The sequence below is a fragment of the Setaria viridis genome, chromosome 8 (genome assembly GCF_005286985.2).
Source record: "Setaria viridis chromosome 8, Setaria_viridis_v4.0, whole genome shotgun sequence".
Taxonomy (NCBI): Eukaryota; Viridiplantae; Streptophyta; class Magnoliopsida; order Poales; family Poaceae; genus Setaria; species Setaria viridis.
The window spans coordinates 41,571,408-41,587,728 of NC_048270.2; the positions used below are offsets into that span (position 1 = coordinate 41,571,408).

The window sequence follows — 16,321 nt, forward strand, 5'->3', positions numbered from 1 at the left end:
CGCCGTCCTGGGCCGGGCTGCTTCGTAGGCCCAAACCCAAAAATGGCCCAGCTCAACCACAATGCGTCCGTCTAAACGCGGAGACGGAGGAACACGGGAGAGGGATCGTCGCGTGAAACAGAAGCCATTCTTCCTGGGAACTGACGCGCCTCTCCCCCACCACCGAGAACTGACGCGCCTCCTGGGAGAGGGATCGTCGCGTACTCGCGTTCCTTCAACTGAATGCGAGCTCCGTCCGTCCCTGCCTTCTTCGGTTTCTCGTGCCGCCCCCACTTCATCTTCCGAACCGTCGCCCCGCCGTCTTCTCCAGCCTCATCCCTTTATCACTGCCATCTGAAGCCATTCTCCTGTCATTCCCCCTCCGATCCAAGAACTGTTGTCGCCGCGGCCTACTGCTCCTCGTCCATGCCCAACATCAAGCATCAGAGCTACGCTATGCCCACCAAGACAAGGGGCAGCGGCACGGCAACCCCGTGTTGCCGACTTGCAGTCACATTGGTCCTCGGCCATCTCCGTCATCATCAGCTTGATGCGCAGGCACCAAGTGCAACTACCCGCCTACGGTTGACGCCATCGAGGGCTCCAAGATCATCAAGGCCTTCACGGTATGGTCCTTCCCCACTCTCGCTCCATTTGTTGTGTGAATATTAATCCACATTACACGTTGGTAGGATACTAGCCAGATCCTTATTTCAGATGTATGGCTAGTGAATACTGCCATGGTTAGTTGATGTAACTTAGTTTGTTGCCTCATGAACATCAACAATGGGAAGAAGAAGTGTTAGCTAAATTTTGTTGCATGTTTGCTAACCTTTTATAGTTTTATCAGAAAGAATTCTAGGCATTTCTGATTGAAATCATGGTCAATGTTCGCGGTTTGTTTCTGTGGGGACATAAATTTTGCGTTCTTTTTCCCCTTACAAATGTCTACAGAAATTGTGTTTGTCAATGTACGTATTCCCTATCTACTGCTCTAGTTCTGTAACATACCATTTATTGCTAAGTTACCAAAGGTCTTGAGAAAGATTGGTTTAAGATTTTGACTCTTGCATTGTATGCACATATCTGTCAGTTAGTACAGGAGAAAATGTGACATTAGTATACTACTCAATGTGACATTGTGATCCATTTGGATGCTGAAGTACTTTACTGATTGTTTCTGTTAATATGTATAACTAATATATAGCTACTGTCTGGTAATAGCTAAGATAGAAGACTTGATTTGTTGATTTAACACCATGGGCAAATACATATTGAATATTAAAGCAGCCACATGCTGTTAAATTTTCATTTCTATTAGCATGTACATAGTATTTTTTTGTCTTCATCGACTCGCAATACCACATACATGCTGTTATGGGTGTACTAGAGATCTGTTCAGGTCTCTATGATGGTCCCTAATGGCTGTATGCAAGATGGTTTTCAGTCTCAACAAATGTGAGTTATTATGTTTGTTTCTTGCGGGGACATAAATTTTGCGTTCTTTTTCCCCTTATAAACCTCTACAGAAATTGTGTTTGTCAATGTACGTATTGCCTATCTACTGCTCTAGTTCTGTAACATACCATTTATTGCTAAGTTACCAAAGGTCTTGAGAAAGATTGGTTTAAGATTTTGACTCTTGCATTGTATGCACATATCTGTCAGTTAGTAGAGGAGAAAATGCAACATATTAGTATACTACTCAATGTGACATTGGATGTTGAAGTACTTTACTGATTGTCCCTGTTAATACGTATAACTAATATATATATTGCTATACTGTCTGGTAATAGCTAAGATACAAGACTTGATTTGTTGATTTAATACCTTGGGCAAATACATGTTGAATATTCAAGCTGCAACATGCTGTTAAATTTTCATTTCTATTAGCATGTACATAGTATTTTTGTCTTCATCACTCGCAGTACCACATATATGCTGTTATGTACTAGAGATCTGTTCAGGTCTCTGTGATGTTCCCTAATGGTTGTCTGCAAGATGGTTTTCAGTCTCAACAAATGTGAGTTATTATGTGTGTTATGTATTTGTTTTCTTTTTGGGAGCTCATAGTATTTAAATACTTTTCTTTTCTTGTGTACTGCTAGATGATTTTTTTGAAGGTTGTGTACTACTAGATGTTGATCTCTGAAGATGGTTTTGTTGGTATATTTATGATAACCACAATTACATAAGTAAATAATGGCAATATGCTTGATGCTAATATGCGGTGACCACGCGGGGATGTATAGGTACATTGAGCCCTCACTTTCTGCAAGCATTTCTTGATGGTCAATCATGCTTGTTGTTGTTTCTTGGGATGGAATGATCTTTGAAGGTGGAGCCTAGTCACCATATTGATATGATGCAAGTAACCTTTGGGCAACACAAGAGCATTGGGTTTCCCAATGCTTCTACGACCTCAACAAGATACTTTGAGAAGGTTTGATCTTATTTCCCTTTGCTTTTCATCCTTAGGTGATTGTATTCTACATATTTTACATGTATGTTGTTGTTTCAGCATTTTGAGGAGCTTTCCAAAGGGCTGGGTGATTCTGCACAGGATATTGATCACGTGAAAAATATTCCATGTAAAATTGGATCTATGTTGAGTGCGGCAATCTTATCCTTTGCTTCAAGGGTCAAATTTTTGGATGGCCAGCGAATTTGTGGTTACAAAGATGGATAGGGGATACTGTTTACTTTTTTATATATGTCTACATTCTCAAACTGTTATGGATCACGACTCCATGACCTGGATTTTTCAATGAATAGTCTATGGTTGTTTGGGTTAATTTTGTTATGCAGTTTGGATCACTTCAATGAGAATTCAATGGTGAGTTGAGCTTAATTTTTTGTTTTCTGTTGAGTGGAATACTGTTTACATAGTTTTACATGACCTTAATATCAATTTTTGTTATGTTCATATTTACCTTGAAATGACCAGTTACGTTTTGTCTTTTTTGAAATCTGCTTACATGTACTTTGGAAATAAAGTGGCTTGCATGTCTTGCTCGAACTCGGTTCATTATCATTCATTCAAATTAGTTGAGGACAAACTAACTAAACCCTGAGTTAATATAATAAGCTTGGCTTTGCATGTCTTGCCTGAACTCGGTTTATTATCATTCATTCAAATTAGTTTCCCACTGGAGTTAGGCATCATTTAGTAGACAATCATTTTGCTTGCTTTGTAAACTTATAACCTTATTATCCATCTTTCTAATATTATTACCGATCTTTTCTTTGTAGCTACCTATTCTGATTAGATGATATGAATGTTGCAGTATGCACAACTTTTTGTTACTTCTGCACCTGACTGCGCCAAGGGATCTAATACGGTGATAGACATCTTACTTCACATGTAAAGTTGATCTTTATACTATCCTATCGAAATGGATCCCTGCTCTATTATTGATGAACCTTATTTCTCATATCGATTGATTTGTTGACTAAATGTGGTAAATTTGTTGACTAAATGTGGTCCAATTGTAGCTTGGAGGGATTGATGATTCAAAAGCAATATTGGTACGCTTTTACACCTTTTACACGTGGTTTGCTGAAATTTGAAAGCCATTTTTGTCATTTCTTTGGTTCTTTGTCCTTGGCAAGCTATGTTATGATGGGATCTCTCAGCATGTAACATATTGAGAAGCTTTGCATTTGATTGAATATCTACTATTGTCCAACCTTCTTCGTGTAATGAGATGTAAGGGCGATGCGATGATAAAATCACAAAGGTACATGATCTCTATAATCACGCAATGATGAAATCACAAAGGTACATGATCTCTATAATGACTCCTAATACCAAATTTAGTTCTTCTGTGACTTTTTAAAGAAGAATGGTAAGTTTCTTTAGAGTTTCCTGAGAGTAGTTTTAATTGACTAATTGACATATTATGTTTTTAATTGGCAAAGCAATGATCTTCCGGTGTTGAATGTGGGCGCTACTACCTTAACGGGGAGTGATCTGGTAAAGTTCTTAGAGGGAGGCCCCTGAGCATTGTAGATGCATTCCTCCAATGCCTGAAGTATCAGTTTGAGTTGTGCAAGGTTGCCCAAGCAGCATGTCATCCTAGATGCATCGTTGCAATGTGATACATACATTTCGGCATGTTTTGTGTTGTAGAAACACGAACTAGGGTATCAAATTCAAAGCTGAGTTCCTTCTACCCTGACAGTCTACAACTTTTCTGTTTTAAGCCCGAATCGAGTTTTTTCATTAGATGCAGAATGCTATCATTTACATACTACAAGGTGAATTTATAAGGTCTGAGCAACTGTTATTATGTAAAAAATAAAATGATACCCATATGTGTATAGAAGTATCCCTTGGGTGTGGCAGCAGCGCTGCTCGTGAGAGGGTCTTACCCGTACTAGAGTGGATAGATCACAACTGAAGCACTAGTCCGAGAACACCTGCATATGCTACATGTCATCCTAGGTGCATCGTTGCGATGTGAACCATATGTTTCGCCCTATTTTGTGGAGTAGAAACATGAACTAGGGTACCAAATTGAAAGCTGAGTTCCTTTTGCTCTGAAAGTCTATAACTTTTTCGTTTTAAGCCTGAATCGAGCATGGTTTTTTTCATTTGATGCGGAACGCTATAATTTACATACTACAAGGTGAATTTACATGGTTTGAGCAATTGTTATTATCTAAAAAATAAAATGATACCCATATGTGGATAGAAGTATCCCTTGGGCGTGGCAGCGGTGCTGCTCGTGAGAGGGCCTTGCCTGCACTAGCCTGGATGGATCACAACTCAAGCACTAGTCCGAGAACACCTGCACATGCTACATGTCATCCTAGGTGCATCGTTGTGATGTGATCCATCCGTTTCGGCCCGTTTCGTGGAGTAGAAACATGAACTAGGGTACCAAATTCAAAGTTGAGTTTCTTCTGCCCTGAAAGTCAACTTTTCTGTTTTAAGGCCGAATCGAGCGTGGTTTTTCTCATTTGATGCATAACGCTATCATTTACATACTACAAGGTGAATTTACAAGCTTTGATCTAGGCGTTGGTGAGGCGGAGTCGCACCTGGATCCGCCAAATTAGCTCCAAGTCTAGAAGATTTTCTAGGTCAGCAAAGGCAGCCCCTAGGTTAGCCTAGGGTGTGGTGAAAATATTGTGGCTGGCCTTCTTGAGGTCGGCTTGTAGATTGCGGGCGTGCGCATGACACCTGCATCTAGCCCTGGTCGGTGTTGTCATCGCTGTCGCGCAGTGGTTGGAGCTGATCGTCTGCTGCCTCCATGTTAGTGGCAGGTTGTTTCTAGGTGTTGGCCTACTCCTATTCTCATCGTGTTGCTCGGTTCTGGTTCCTGGCATTGCAACCTGCTTCCTGAGATGAGGTTTTGCTAGCCCTGGGTGGCTCGTCAACGGAGACCATGAAAGCTTCATGATCTGGTGTGGAGGAGTTGCTCTCATCGTCGTTTCCGTAGGGATTCGACGTCAGGACGATGTAGGGGACTTGGAACTCGCCACAGTCCGGAAACTGGGCGGGTGTGGGTGGGTCTCAAGATTGGATCTGGAGGGACTGCGCGAGATTCATGGAGAACGCATCAGCTAAGTTTCTCAAACCAAAGGGGACGATGGGAGGACCTTGCACCAACCTGGTTGAGCGTAGCACCACCTCAAAGAGATCTATGCACTCAGCAATAGTGTTGCCGATGCGATCAGATCGGAGGACGTGGGTGGGTGGGTAGTTGTTAGGATGCTTGAAATCCTCAGAGAGAGAAAGAGAGAGATCGTCGACCTGCTGGGCAAGCGGTGTGATGATCCTCGTGTGGTTATAAATTTCTTTGCCATACTCTCTGTGATTTGGAACGCTTACTAAAGGTGCAGCTAAATAAACATGCCCTTGTCTTGATCTCTGCCTGAACTACGGCAGGAGAAAGGCGCTTGCAGCGGCAGCAGGATCGTCCATCATATCCACGAGCGAGTCCCCACCCCATCAAATCAAATCAAATCATTGCGGCTGCAATGGCCAGGGAGGCAATAATTGCTTCAGCACGTGGCAATAATTGTACACCGCATTCCACTTCTACAGTAGTAGACCGGAGGTTACACAACCCTTTGTAAGATTATTTTCTATGTTATTTCCTTAAACTAGCTCGATTGGCCAACTGAGTGTAGTTATGGTGGAATGAACCTACCAGGATTCGAGTTCTCGACTCGGCATTAGTGCTCGTATTTTTCTGGATTTATTCCATTAATTATTCAGCGTTATATTTTTAGTGGTAGGCGATGTGCCTATCTCGCTGGTGATGTCTTTTTCAATCTCGAGGATTTGCCAACTTAGTCTTTTGGAGGTGCTTATAGGAGTAGGATTGTGTGCGTATGCTTGTAGGGGCGAGTGTACGTACGTGTATGTGAGCATATGCATTTGTACTATGTGATTAAAAGAAAATTGGATTGATTAGCATGCTGTTTATGTCACCGCGGCTCAATATCTCAAGCACAGTACTAATGTAGCAATCCTTTGCATCCATAAAACATGAGCTTTTACTTTGTTCAACTAAACTATTCAACCCTACCAAACGACAACCTCAGCCGTTAGTTGCTAAGCACTCAATCAGACATAGTGCGCTCCCACTGGTACAGGCGCCAGCTGCTAATCAATCGCAGACAATTAAGTGGCACCAGCTGGTAATCAAGATAACCCCGAGCCTAGAATTGGACATTGGTCCGGCCGCGTAGCCGGCAACGCAGCAATGTTGACGCGTACGCCTTCCAAGTTGTTCTCAGCGCCGTGGTCCAGCCTGGAGCAATGTTGACGCCTGCCTAGCTGTTCTCAGGAGTGTATTTCACAACCTTTGTTGACGCGCTCCTCTGCACACACCACACCGCGTTCTCAGAGCTCTGCAGCCATGGCGGAGAGCTTAGCTGGATTGCTCACTTCCGCTGTTGTCGGCATTGCGAAAGATAAGCTGGCCGCCGCCATCAAGGAGCAGGCCAATTTGCTTTGGAACTTCGGCGACGACCTGGAGGACATGAACTCGGTGCTGGAGGCCATCTCAGCGGCGCTCCAGGATGCTGAGAGGCGGTCGGCCAAGGAGAAGTTGGTGCAGCTATGGCTCAAGCGGCTCAAGCATGCTGCCTTAGAAATCGCTGACATGCTCGAAGACTACCAAGAGACTAGCTACCGGTTAACTGCAAAGGTGCGTGTTTATACATGCTAGGATCTATCTCCAATACCTTTGAAACCGATAGCATCCCTCCTGGGGAGAACTAATTCATTATCAATTTCACACTCTTATTTCCAACCGGATGTCTACAACTCTAAACCAGAATAGAATGTCTTCTCGATCTCGGTCGTGTTCGATAGATAAGATTTAGTGCAAAGGGGTTAGGTGCAGCCATGTGACTTCGCACAAATAAACTTTATATTAGGCTATAGCAAGTGTGTTACACTCGGATACATCTAAAATTTAAGGCAAGATATATTGCACAAACTTACTTATTATGTAAGTCATTTGGATTATTGAGTTTCCTCCTATAATTGTTTTTGTGCCAAAGAAATATACCTTCTTTTTTAGCACGGTTTATTTTTTTCCCCTTTGTACTGCTCAGGTCCTTGGGCTGGGTTTCATATATCTGATGATGTTGTTGGATAATAGCTCAATACCTACAGGCTACTGGGACATGTAAGCTTGTAAATCCTGTTCGGGGATCAGCCAAACTCGTGCCTAGAACCAGGCCAGAAAGGATTTTTCCTGGAGGGTAAAAGGGCTCTGTGCTGGAGGGTCTAGCACCCGCCAGTAACTTTAAGCCAGTAACTTTAAGCCAGCACAAATAGCGGTCTATGCTGGCGGGTGGTTATATCCCTTGCCAACACAACTATTTCTAGGAAAAAAAGCCACCCGATGCGCCACCGCCGGCCGCGCCTGTAGCTGGCCACCGCCCGACATCGCACCACAACACCCAACATGCGCGCTCCTCTCCATCCCTCTCACTCTCGCTCCCCAAATGGAGCAGCCCCACTGCCAACCCTCTCTGTTGTTGTTGCCCTGCTCGCTACGCCCCTCCTCCGCCTCATTCGCCCTCCTATGTCCACCGGCCTCCTCCGCCGGCCCTCCTTCGTCTCCTCTGCGTCCTCCGCCCCTCCTCCGCCTCCTCCGCCTGCCATCGCATCGACCAGCCCCAGCACTGCCACGTTCTGCCACCGCCGCCTCTGCGCCGGCGCGGCTCCGCCCCATCGCTCCCATCGCCACTCCTCACCACCAGTGAGGGGCAAGTGGAGGGGGAGAGGGGAGGGGAGGCAGGAAAAGTGGAGGGGGGGAGATAGAGTGCTGCAAGAGGGAGAGAGATAGAGATGGATGAAAGATAAATGAGTACAGAGGGAGGGATGGGAGACAACGCGCCAATTTTTGGCTCCACTCGCAGTGTCCACAAAATTTTTCATTCTTTTGAGCTGGCGGGTGACATTATCGCCTTCCAACATAGTGCCTTTTGCTGGCGGGCCGCATTAGTACCTGCCAGCGTAGTGCTTTCAAAAAAATCAAAAGGATCAAAATACTTGCCAAATGATTTTGAAATTATTTCAAACTTTTCACATGGACATAAATGCTATTTAGTCAATTTAAAAAATATTATTTTATAGATAACACAATTGAGAATGAGTAGTTAGTTCACTTGTCACTATAGGTTGAAACACCTCATGAGTTATAGGGTGTTTCAACCTAAAGTGACAAGTGAACTAACTACTCATTATAATTTCTGTTATGTATGAAATAATATTTTTTAAATTCACTAAATAACATTTATGTGCATGTGTAAAAGTTTGAAATAATTTCGAAAATATTTACCAAGTATTTAAGCAATTTTGAATTTTCTTGAAAGCACCGTGCTGGCAGGCGCTTATGTGGCCAGCCAGCATAGTGGCCTGTGTGCTGGCGGGCCACATAAGCGCGCACCAGCACAAATGGGGCAATCTATGCTGGCGGGTGCCAATCACGTCTGCCAGCATGCTAATTTGTCTGTGCCAGCACAAATCGTTTCTAGCGTAGTGCAGGCCAGAATAAAAGACCATCCATCTAGTACCGGCCGTCGATACCACTAGTAGCGGTTAATATTGGTCATCTCACCTCTTAAATTTGAAATATCTAGCCGATTAGCCAGTTCCTACTTGAGTTTGTGGTTCAATTTCCATGTATGTTCATATGATCTGAAGCCTCTTTGTTTAGTGTAGATTCCAACTGAGAATAAATGAAATTCTTGCAGAAGCCAGGAGTGCTTTCATGGATGAAGAGCATGAGAGAAGAACTGAAGAAAATCAACAATGCCTTTCGGGATTTTAAATTCTCAGAGGGTGGCACTTGCACATCTCTTGAGCAACATGATGACGATCGTGAAACATCATCACGTTTGCCTGAAAAACCAATTGGGAGGAATAGAGAAAAGCAGGAAATCATAAACCTCTTATCCACAGGTACCCACAGTGATGCGACTGTGATTGTTTCTATCCATGGCCTTGGAGGTATAGGCAAGAGTACTTTGGCACAACTAATTTACAATGATGCACAATTCAAGAAGTATGACCATCGTATATGGGTTTATGTGTCCCGGGATTTCAGTCTAAATAAAATAGGAAGCTCTATAATTTCTCTAATACCAACAGAAGGAGGCCGGCAGAATAGGGATACACTGGAAGCCATAAATCAGTGCCTAGATAACTTACTAGGTGGCAAGAAGGTTCTTATTGTTTTAGATGACTTATGGGAGGAAAAGGACACTGAGTTGGGGAAACTGAGGAGTATGCTTCAGGTGGGCAAGAAGGGCACTACCATAGATGTCATAGTAACCACGCGCAAGGAAGACATTGCAAGGAAAGTTTCCACATGTACACCATACAAGCTGCAGCCTTTGAACGATTATACATGCTGGGAAATAATTAAGAGATATAGCAGGTTTGAAGATCAACATTACCAAGAAAGATTAGAGAAGATAGGATTGGACATTGCAAAGAAATGTGGAGGTGTGGCATTAGCAGCTCAAACACTTGGATACATGCTACAGTCCAAAGACCTGTCCGGATGGATAGAAATAAACAACAGTGATATCTGGAATGAATCTTTTGAAGATAATGGTGGTGTGCTACCGTCCTTGAAATTAAGTTATGAAAGGATGCAACCACAGCTAAGGATATGCTTTTCTTATTGTGCCATATTCCCAAAAGGCCATAATATTTCTAAAGATGATTTGATTCACCAATGGATTGCTCTTGGTTTTATCAAGCCATCGAAGGGGAAGGAATACACCAGGCAACTTTTGGGCATGTCCTTCCTTCAAGTTTCAAAGTTGCCCAAGGTAATGTTGAAGTATATATAACTACCAGAACGTACACTACCCTTGCCTGCTGATTGATCTGTTCCCATATTGGTTGTTTTTGCCTACTACTAGTCATTACGACAACTCAATTGATGACATTTGACATTTTACTATTATCGGATATGGAATTATAATATTATTTCCATGGGTAATCTTTATCCTAAATTCAGTTAAAGTATAGGTAAGGTGTGGGAGCACACTACTACCTATTCTTGAGTTTTCCACATATATTACTAAAAACAATTTTCTTATTTACCCTGCCTTCCCACATGCATAGATTATGGGCTTCTTTTTTTTTTGATAAATAGATTATGGGCTTCTTGCCTAGTTGGAGGAGTCTCATGTATCTTTGAACCACACGTGGAAACACATTTGCACATAGGCGGTGGTTCACATAAGGAACCACTTGTGAAGATACCATTTATATAGGTGGATGGGATCAGCCTCTTAATTTACTAAACCCATGCATTTATCATCCCCACCTAAGTTCGATAATAGTTTAGTGTCACATAAGTATACCATCAATTTAGGCCATGTAATCATCTTACTAGTCACTGCTTAGCTATATCTAATGTTGAGTCAATTGCTATAATAGCTCAGTTTGAATCAGTTCTGTTAATTTTGACAATAATTTATATTTGATAGGAAGTTTAGAGGATTCATTAATTTTTTATTGGTTTATATCTTCAGCAGATAATTTCGTGGTATAAACCGTCATTAGATGGCATTGAACCATTGTCAAACTTAGGTGTGGTTGATTTTCACCAAATGAAACATGAGAGATGAATGTCACACGTTTGCTATACTTGACGGATGAAAAATACACCTTCTCCCCAAAAAAACAGTTTCCTTTTTTTAACAAATTGGCAGGGGAGTCCCCTACCTGTTTCATTTTCAATGAAGTTACAAAGCTCACAGGCTCAAAGAGAAAAAAGGGGGGAGGAATTAAAAGTTACAGAATTACTCATCAAATTATCCAAGGAAAGCTTCGCTGTCGTGTTCTTCTCTGAAATCCAATTTCCACTTAGCCATAGACCGAACAACATTATCAAAGATAATACTGTTGCGATGAAACCAAATGCACTAGCTAGCAATGATGATAATCTCCCTTAAAATGGTTGTCCCAAAATTAACTCGAGCCTGAATGATCATATCCAAAGGGGTAATAATTAGTTTTAATGCTAATAAAGTACTTACAAGTCCCATAACTCGCAAAATGTACAATCAAGACCCTAAACATTGCTACAGTATGATACGAGTCATGGGGTTGTGGACTTGTGGTGCTCTGATTCAGCCTACAGCATAGAGGAAGGGAGCTGCTGCCTGCTGGCTTGCCTATTAGGGGTTTCATGGAGAAAGAACGATGAGAGAGAAGAGGTAGTTTTGCTTGCTTCGATGTGGCGTTCAAGGCACTGGAGGTGAGTAGGTAGAGCAACAATGGCTGAAGCTTGCAGGAAATGGTAGAGTCGTGCTGGTGGTTGCCACAAAGGTGCTTGCCCTTTTGTCATTGCAAGCATGTGCATAGGACGAGTGCCTCTTCCTTCCTCCGCAACCCATCTTGGAGAGGTTGTGGTCAAGCTTGACGGGTACCTCAGCAGTGTTGACACCAGCGGCTGCAGCAAGCGGCAAGCTGGTGACCGACTGTGTAGGAGCTCACCTCCCAACTAGTAACTGGTCGTCGAGGCCACACATGGCACTGAGACTTGGAATTGGATGCGTGCATGGTCACTGAACGTGAGAGCAACCCATACAGCATTGGTAACATGCCGAGCATGAGATGGGCCAAAGGAGAAGGGGATGAAAGCACTAGTAGAGAACCGACTTTTGATCCTCCCCCCTTAATCCGGTTTAATCTAGGCCCGAGAGAAAAGGGGGTGCGCGGAGCTTTACTCCCGGTTATTATTTGCAAGCGGAAATAAAGGTCTCCTTTTGTCCCGGTTTGTAAATTAGCTAGCCGTGGGGGAGGGGGACCTTTTAGTCCCGGTTGAAAAACTCAGGTACCCGTGGGGGACCATTTAGTCTCGGTGACCAACCGGGACTAAATGCCATATTTTTAATCCCGGTTTGTAAAACCACCCGGGACTAAAGCCCATGACACCAACCGGGATAAAATGTGATATTTTATCCTAATTTTAAACTCCAACCGGGATAGAAGGATCCCAAAAAGGACTAAAGTCCTTACACACTTTTTATCCCAGTATTACAAACCGGGATAAAAAGGTCACCCACGTGTGGCTGGAAAAAGGCCCTTTAGTCCCGGTTTGTAATACCAACTGGGATAAAAGGTTGTCTTTAGTCCCGGTCCGGGACTAAAGTGTTCCCCACGAGTTAATACAAAAGGATTGCATCCCCTATATAGTTAGATGTGGTGTGTAGGTGAGATGACAAGGAAGCTACGCACAAGGCTTGAGGTCGTGGGTTCGAATCCCACATACTGCGCACGCGCATCTTTTGCGTGAAAATCGTGTGACTTGTGACTTGCGTGTGTGGGGGGCCTCCCTGGGACCCCCATGGAATTTAATTTTTTTTGCTTTTTTTTTGCAAAACCATTTATTCCGGTTTGTGTTACTAACCGGGATAAAGGGGGGCCTGTCCCGCACCTGGCGTGGCAGCCCCTTTAGTCCCAGTTTTGTTTTACAAACCGGGACTAAAGGTTGTTTTTAGTCCCGGTTGAGGCACCTGGGACAAAAGACACCCCTTTTGTCTCGATTGCTTTATGCCGGATTGGTTTCCGGGAGAATTTACGCCTTCCCAACCAGACTGTTAATCAGTTTTCTACCACTGAAGGGAGGGAGGATACAGCGGGAGGAAGAGAGAGGAGAGAGAGAGAGAGAGGAGAGATGGGCCCAATACATGGTCCCCACATGTCGATTGGGTCCTTTTCCTAGCATAGTATAAACAACATATCAAGCAGGTGGTTTAACTTAAGATAGATGATTTGTGACTCATATGGTACAATCAGCAAGTTTTATTTGGATCTGATTGTCCATTTTGCTACTTCGGGACAGGGATGACATAACATTACAATTTTGAGGACCGATAGTATGTTTTACTCTTTTAATAAGTAATATTTCTTTGGTGAAGATATGATATGCAGTATGGTTAACTTATCATTTCAGACTTCAGGAGATTATATGGAGCGGTACACTATGCATGACCTGGTGCATGATCTGGCAACATTAATCATGGGTGATGAGTTAATTGTTTCTAATGTTGCATCGAAGAATAATAAAGCATATAGCCAGAAATATTGTCGCTATGCATCGATTACCAAATATTACCAGGCAACAAGGTTATCCAATGTTTTACCCTCAAAGGTGAGGGCACTTCATTTCTCAGATAGCGTCAAGCTGGATCTCTCTTATGGGGCATTTTCGTTTGCAAAGTGCTTGTGTATTTTGGATTTTAGTGGATGCTCTGGTATACTGTTGCCAGCCTCTATTGGGCAATTGAAGCAGCTGAAGTACCTTGCTGCTCCACGAATGCAAAATGATGTTCTCCCAGAGTTTATGACTGAGCTATCAAAACTGCAGTACCTGAACCTGAATGGATCTTCTCACATTTCCACACTACCAGAATCAATGGGCAAGCTCTGGTGTCTGAACTATCTAGGTTTGTCAGATTGTTCTGGCATATCAAAACTGCCGGTATCATTTGGTGATTTAAAATGTATGATGCATCTTGACATGTCAGGTTGTTCTGGGATAAGAGAACTGCCAAATTCACTTGGTAATCTCACAAATTTGCATCATCTTGATTTATCTGAATGTTCTGGTGTCAAGAAAATACCTGAATCTTTGTGTGGCCTCACACATCTCCAATATTTGAACTTAGCATCTTGTCGTTATATCTCACGGCTACCAGAAGCTATAGGCAGCCTGGTCAATATACAGTATTTAAACATGTCATGCTGCGGTGTCAGGGAATTTCCAGAGTCATTCAAGAGGCTCCATAATTTATTGCATCTAGATTTGACATGGTGCTATATTGACAAAGGCTTAGCTGGAGCTTTTCATGGCCTCACCGCATTACAATATCTGGATATGTCAATAGTGAGAGGCACACAGCTCCGTAGTACGCTAGATGAAATTGGAAACCTCACCAATCTCAAGGTTTTGAAATTAAAATGTTTCCTTGGACCCTTACCAATGTGGAGCATCCGGACCCTTACCAATCTGGAGCATCTGGACCTATCGTGGAATGGATTTGAGTATCTACCAGAATGTATTGGTAATCTCAAAAGGCTGCATACACTGAATCTCGAGTATTGCCGGAAGCTCATGACCCTCCCAGAGAGTATAGGTTGTGCAACTGGGCTGAAGTCTGTACTGCTGGACGGGTGCCGACATGAATTGATGGATCAGGCTAGTTCTCTATTGCACTATTCACTAACATTACCACTCTTCAAGGTTCGTGCTGATGACGTCAGTGCTCATAGCAATCTGCATGTGCTCGAGGGTGAAAATATCATCGGTGAGTTACATATAGTTTCTCTTGAAAACATACGACTTCTAGAGGAAGCATGGAGACTAAACTTGTTGACCAAACAGAATCTTTTGAGGTTGAAACTGCTTTGGAACTCGAATGCTTACCGACATCTGCAGGACGAGGATTTGTTGGGACAACTAGTGCCACCAATGAGATTGAAGGACTTGAGTCTAGAAGGTTATAGCAGTCCGAGGTTTCCTAGCTGGCTCATGGCCATTTCTCATCATCTCCCTAATCTTACTTGTATTGAATTGAAGAATCTGCCTACATGTAGCAACCTACCACCACTTGGACAGTTACCGTACTTAGAAAGCCTGCGTCTTTGTGATATACCCAATGTTATAAAAATTGAAAGGGGTATCTGTGGTGGAAAAGGAGCATTCCCCCGATTGGCAAAGTTCACAGTGGCTCATATGGATGGTTTGGAGGAGTGGAATACAACATGCCCTGGCGAAGATGGTGTGGAAGAGTTCATGTTCCCTATGCTAGATGCACTCAAGGTATATGAATGTCCGATGTTGAGACTGAAACCATGCCCACCGAAATGCCGTGAGTTCCTAATATCACAAAGTGACCAAGTTATATCTTCACTGGTGGAGGTACAAACCAGCAGCCATCGCTGCAACTCTACTCCAACCATCACCAGCCTGGTTATCAGCTGGATAAGGTACCACCAGAGTTGCAGGCTGTTTCACCACTTCCTGGCCCTCCAGGAGCTGCAATTCTACTCCTGTCAAAATCTGACGAGCTTGCCAGAGGGCATACAGCAACTCTCCTCCCTTCAGTCACTCGAGTTGAGTAATTGTCACAGCATATCAGCACTGCCAGAATGGCTGAGCGACATCTCCTCTCTCGAAAAGCTCATCATCAGGCGCTGTGATAGCATCAAGTCTTTGCCTACATGTATACAGTACCTCACCAACCTCAAGGAGTTAGTTATTGATGGGAACACGGAACTACAGCAATGGTGCGAGTCAGAAGAGAACAAGGCCAAGCTCGCACACATCAACATAGTAAGTTCACGACGACCGCATTATTTTTAAATTAAATCCGGCATTCAAGTTTTCTGATAAAACCTCTATGTACTTCCTGTTTGTGATTTCCATGAGAGTATAAGCTAGAGCTAATCAGTTGCACTTTTTTTCAACTTTGCAGATGTATCGTGATTTCAACTTTCTTTGAACTTAAAAATGCCACCAGTGTTGGGCATACATCCTCGGGTCCACCAGAAGACTTGTACAGACCCACACAGGGAGACGTACACTGAGACGATCCAGGACATGGAGACTATGATACAGGGTAGCGTAGACTACATGGACTCCCAGAAGACTAGTCGTACGGCAAGGAAACTACTCTTCCGAGTTGGAGTAGTACTCTATGACTGTGTCCGACTAGTACTCTTGTAAAATAACCACCATGTAACCCTGCTCCCCCGATATATTAGGGCGGGCAGGGACCCTCTTAGGACAAGATCGTTCAAATACAAGCAAACAACACACAGACGTAGGGTATTACATGA

At 43.3% G+C, this 16,321-nt stretch overlaps 1 protein-coding gene across 2 annotated transcripts; it reads left to right on the forward strand.

The window, feature by feature from the left end:
* Positions 1-6,720: 6,720 nt before the first annotated feature.
* LOC117833296 (uncharacterized) lies at positions 6,721-16,321 on the forward strand. 2 transcript variants are annotated; one of them, XM_034712736.2, is made up of 4 exons: positions 6,721-7,145; positions 9,208-10,293; positions 13,434-15,815; positions 15,958-16,321. In XM_034712736.2, exons 1-4 carry the CDS (start codon positions 6,855-6,857, stop codon positions 15,982-15,984), a joined length of 3,786 nt encoding a protein of 1,261 aa, XP_034568627.1. In that variant the 5' UTR covers positions 6,721-6,854; the 3' UTR covers positions 15,985-16,321. The 2 variants fall into 2 exon arrangements, with proteins under 2 accessions (XP_034568627.1, XP_034568628.1); XM_034712737.2 differs by having other exon boundaries at positions 7,004-7,145; positions 9,176-10,293.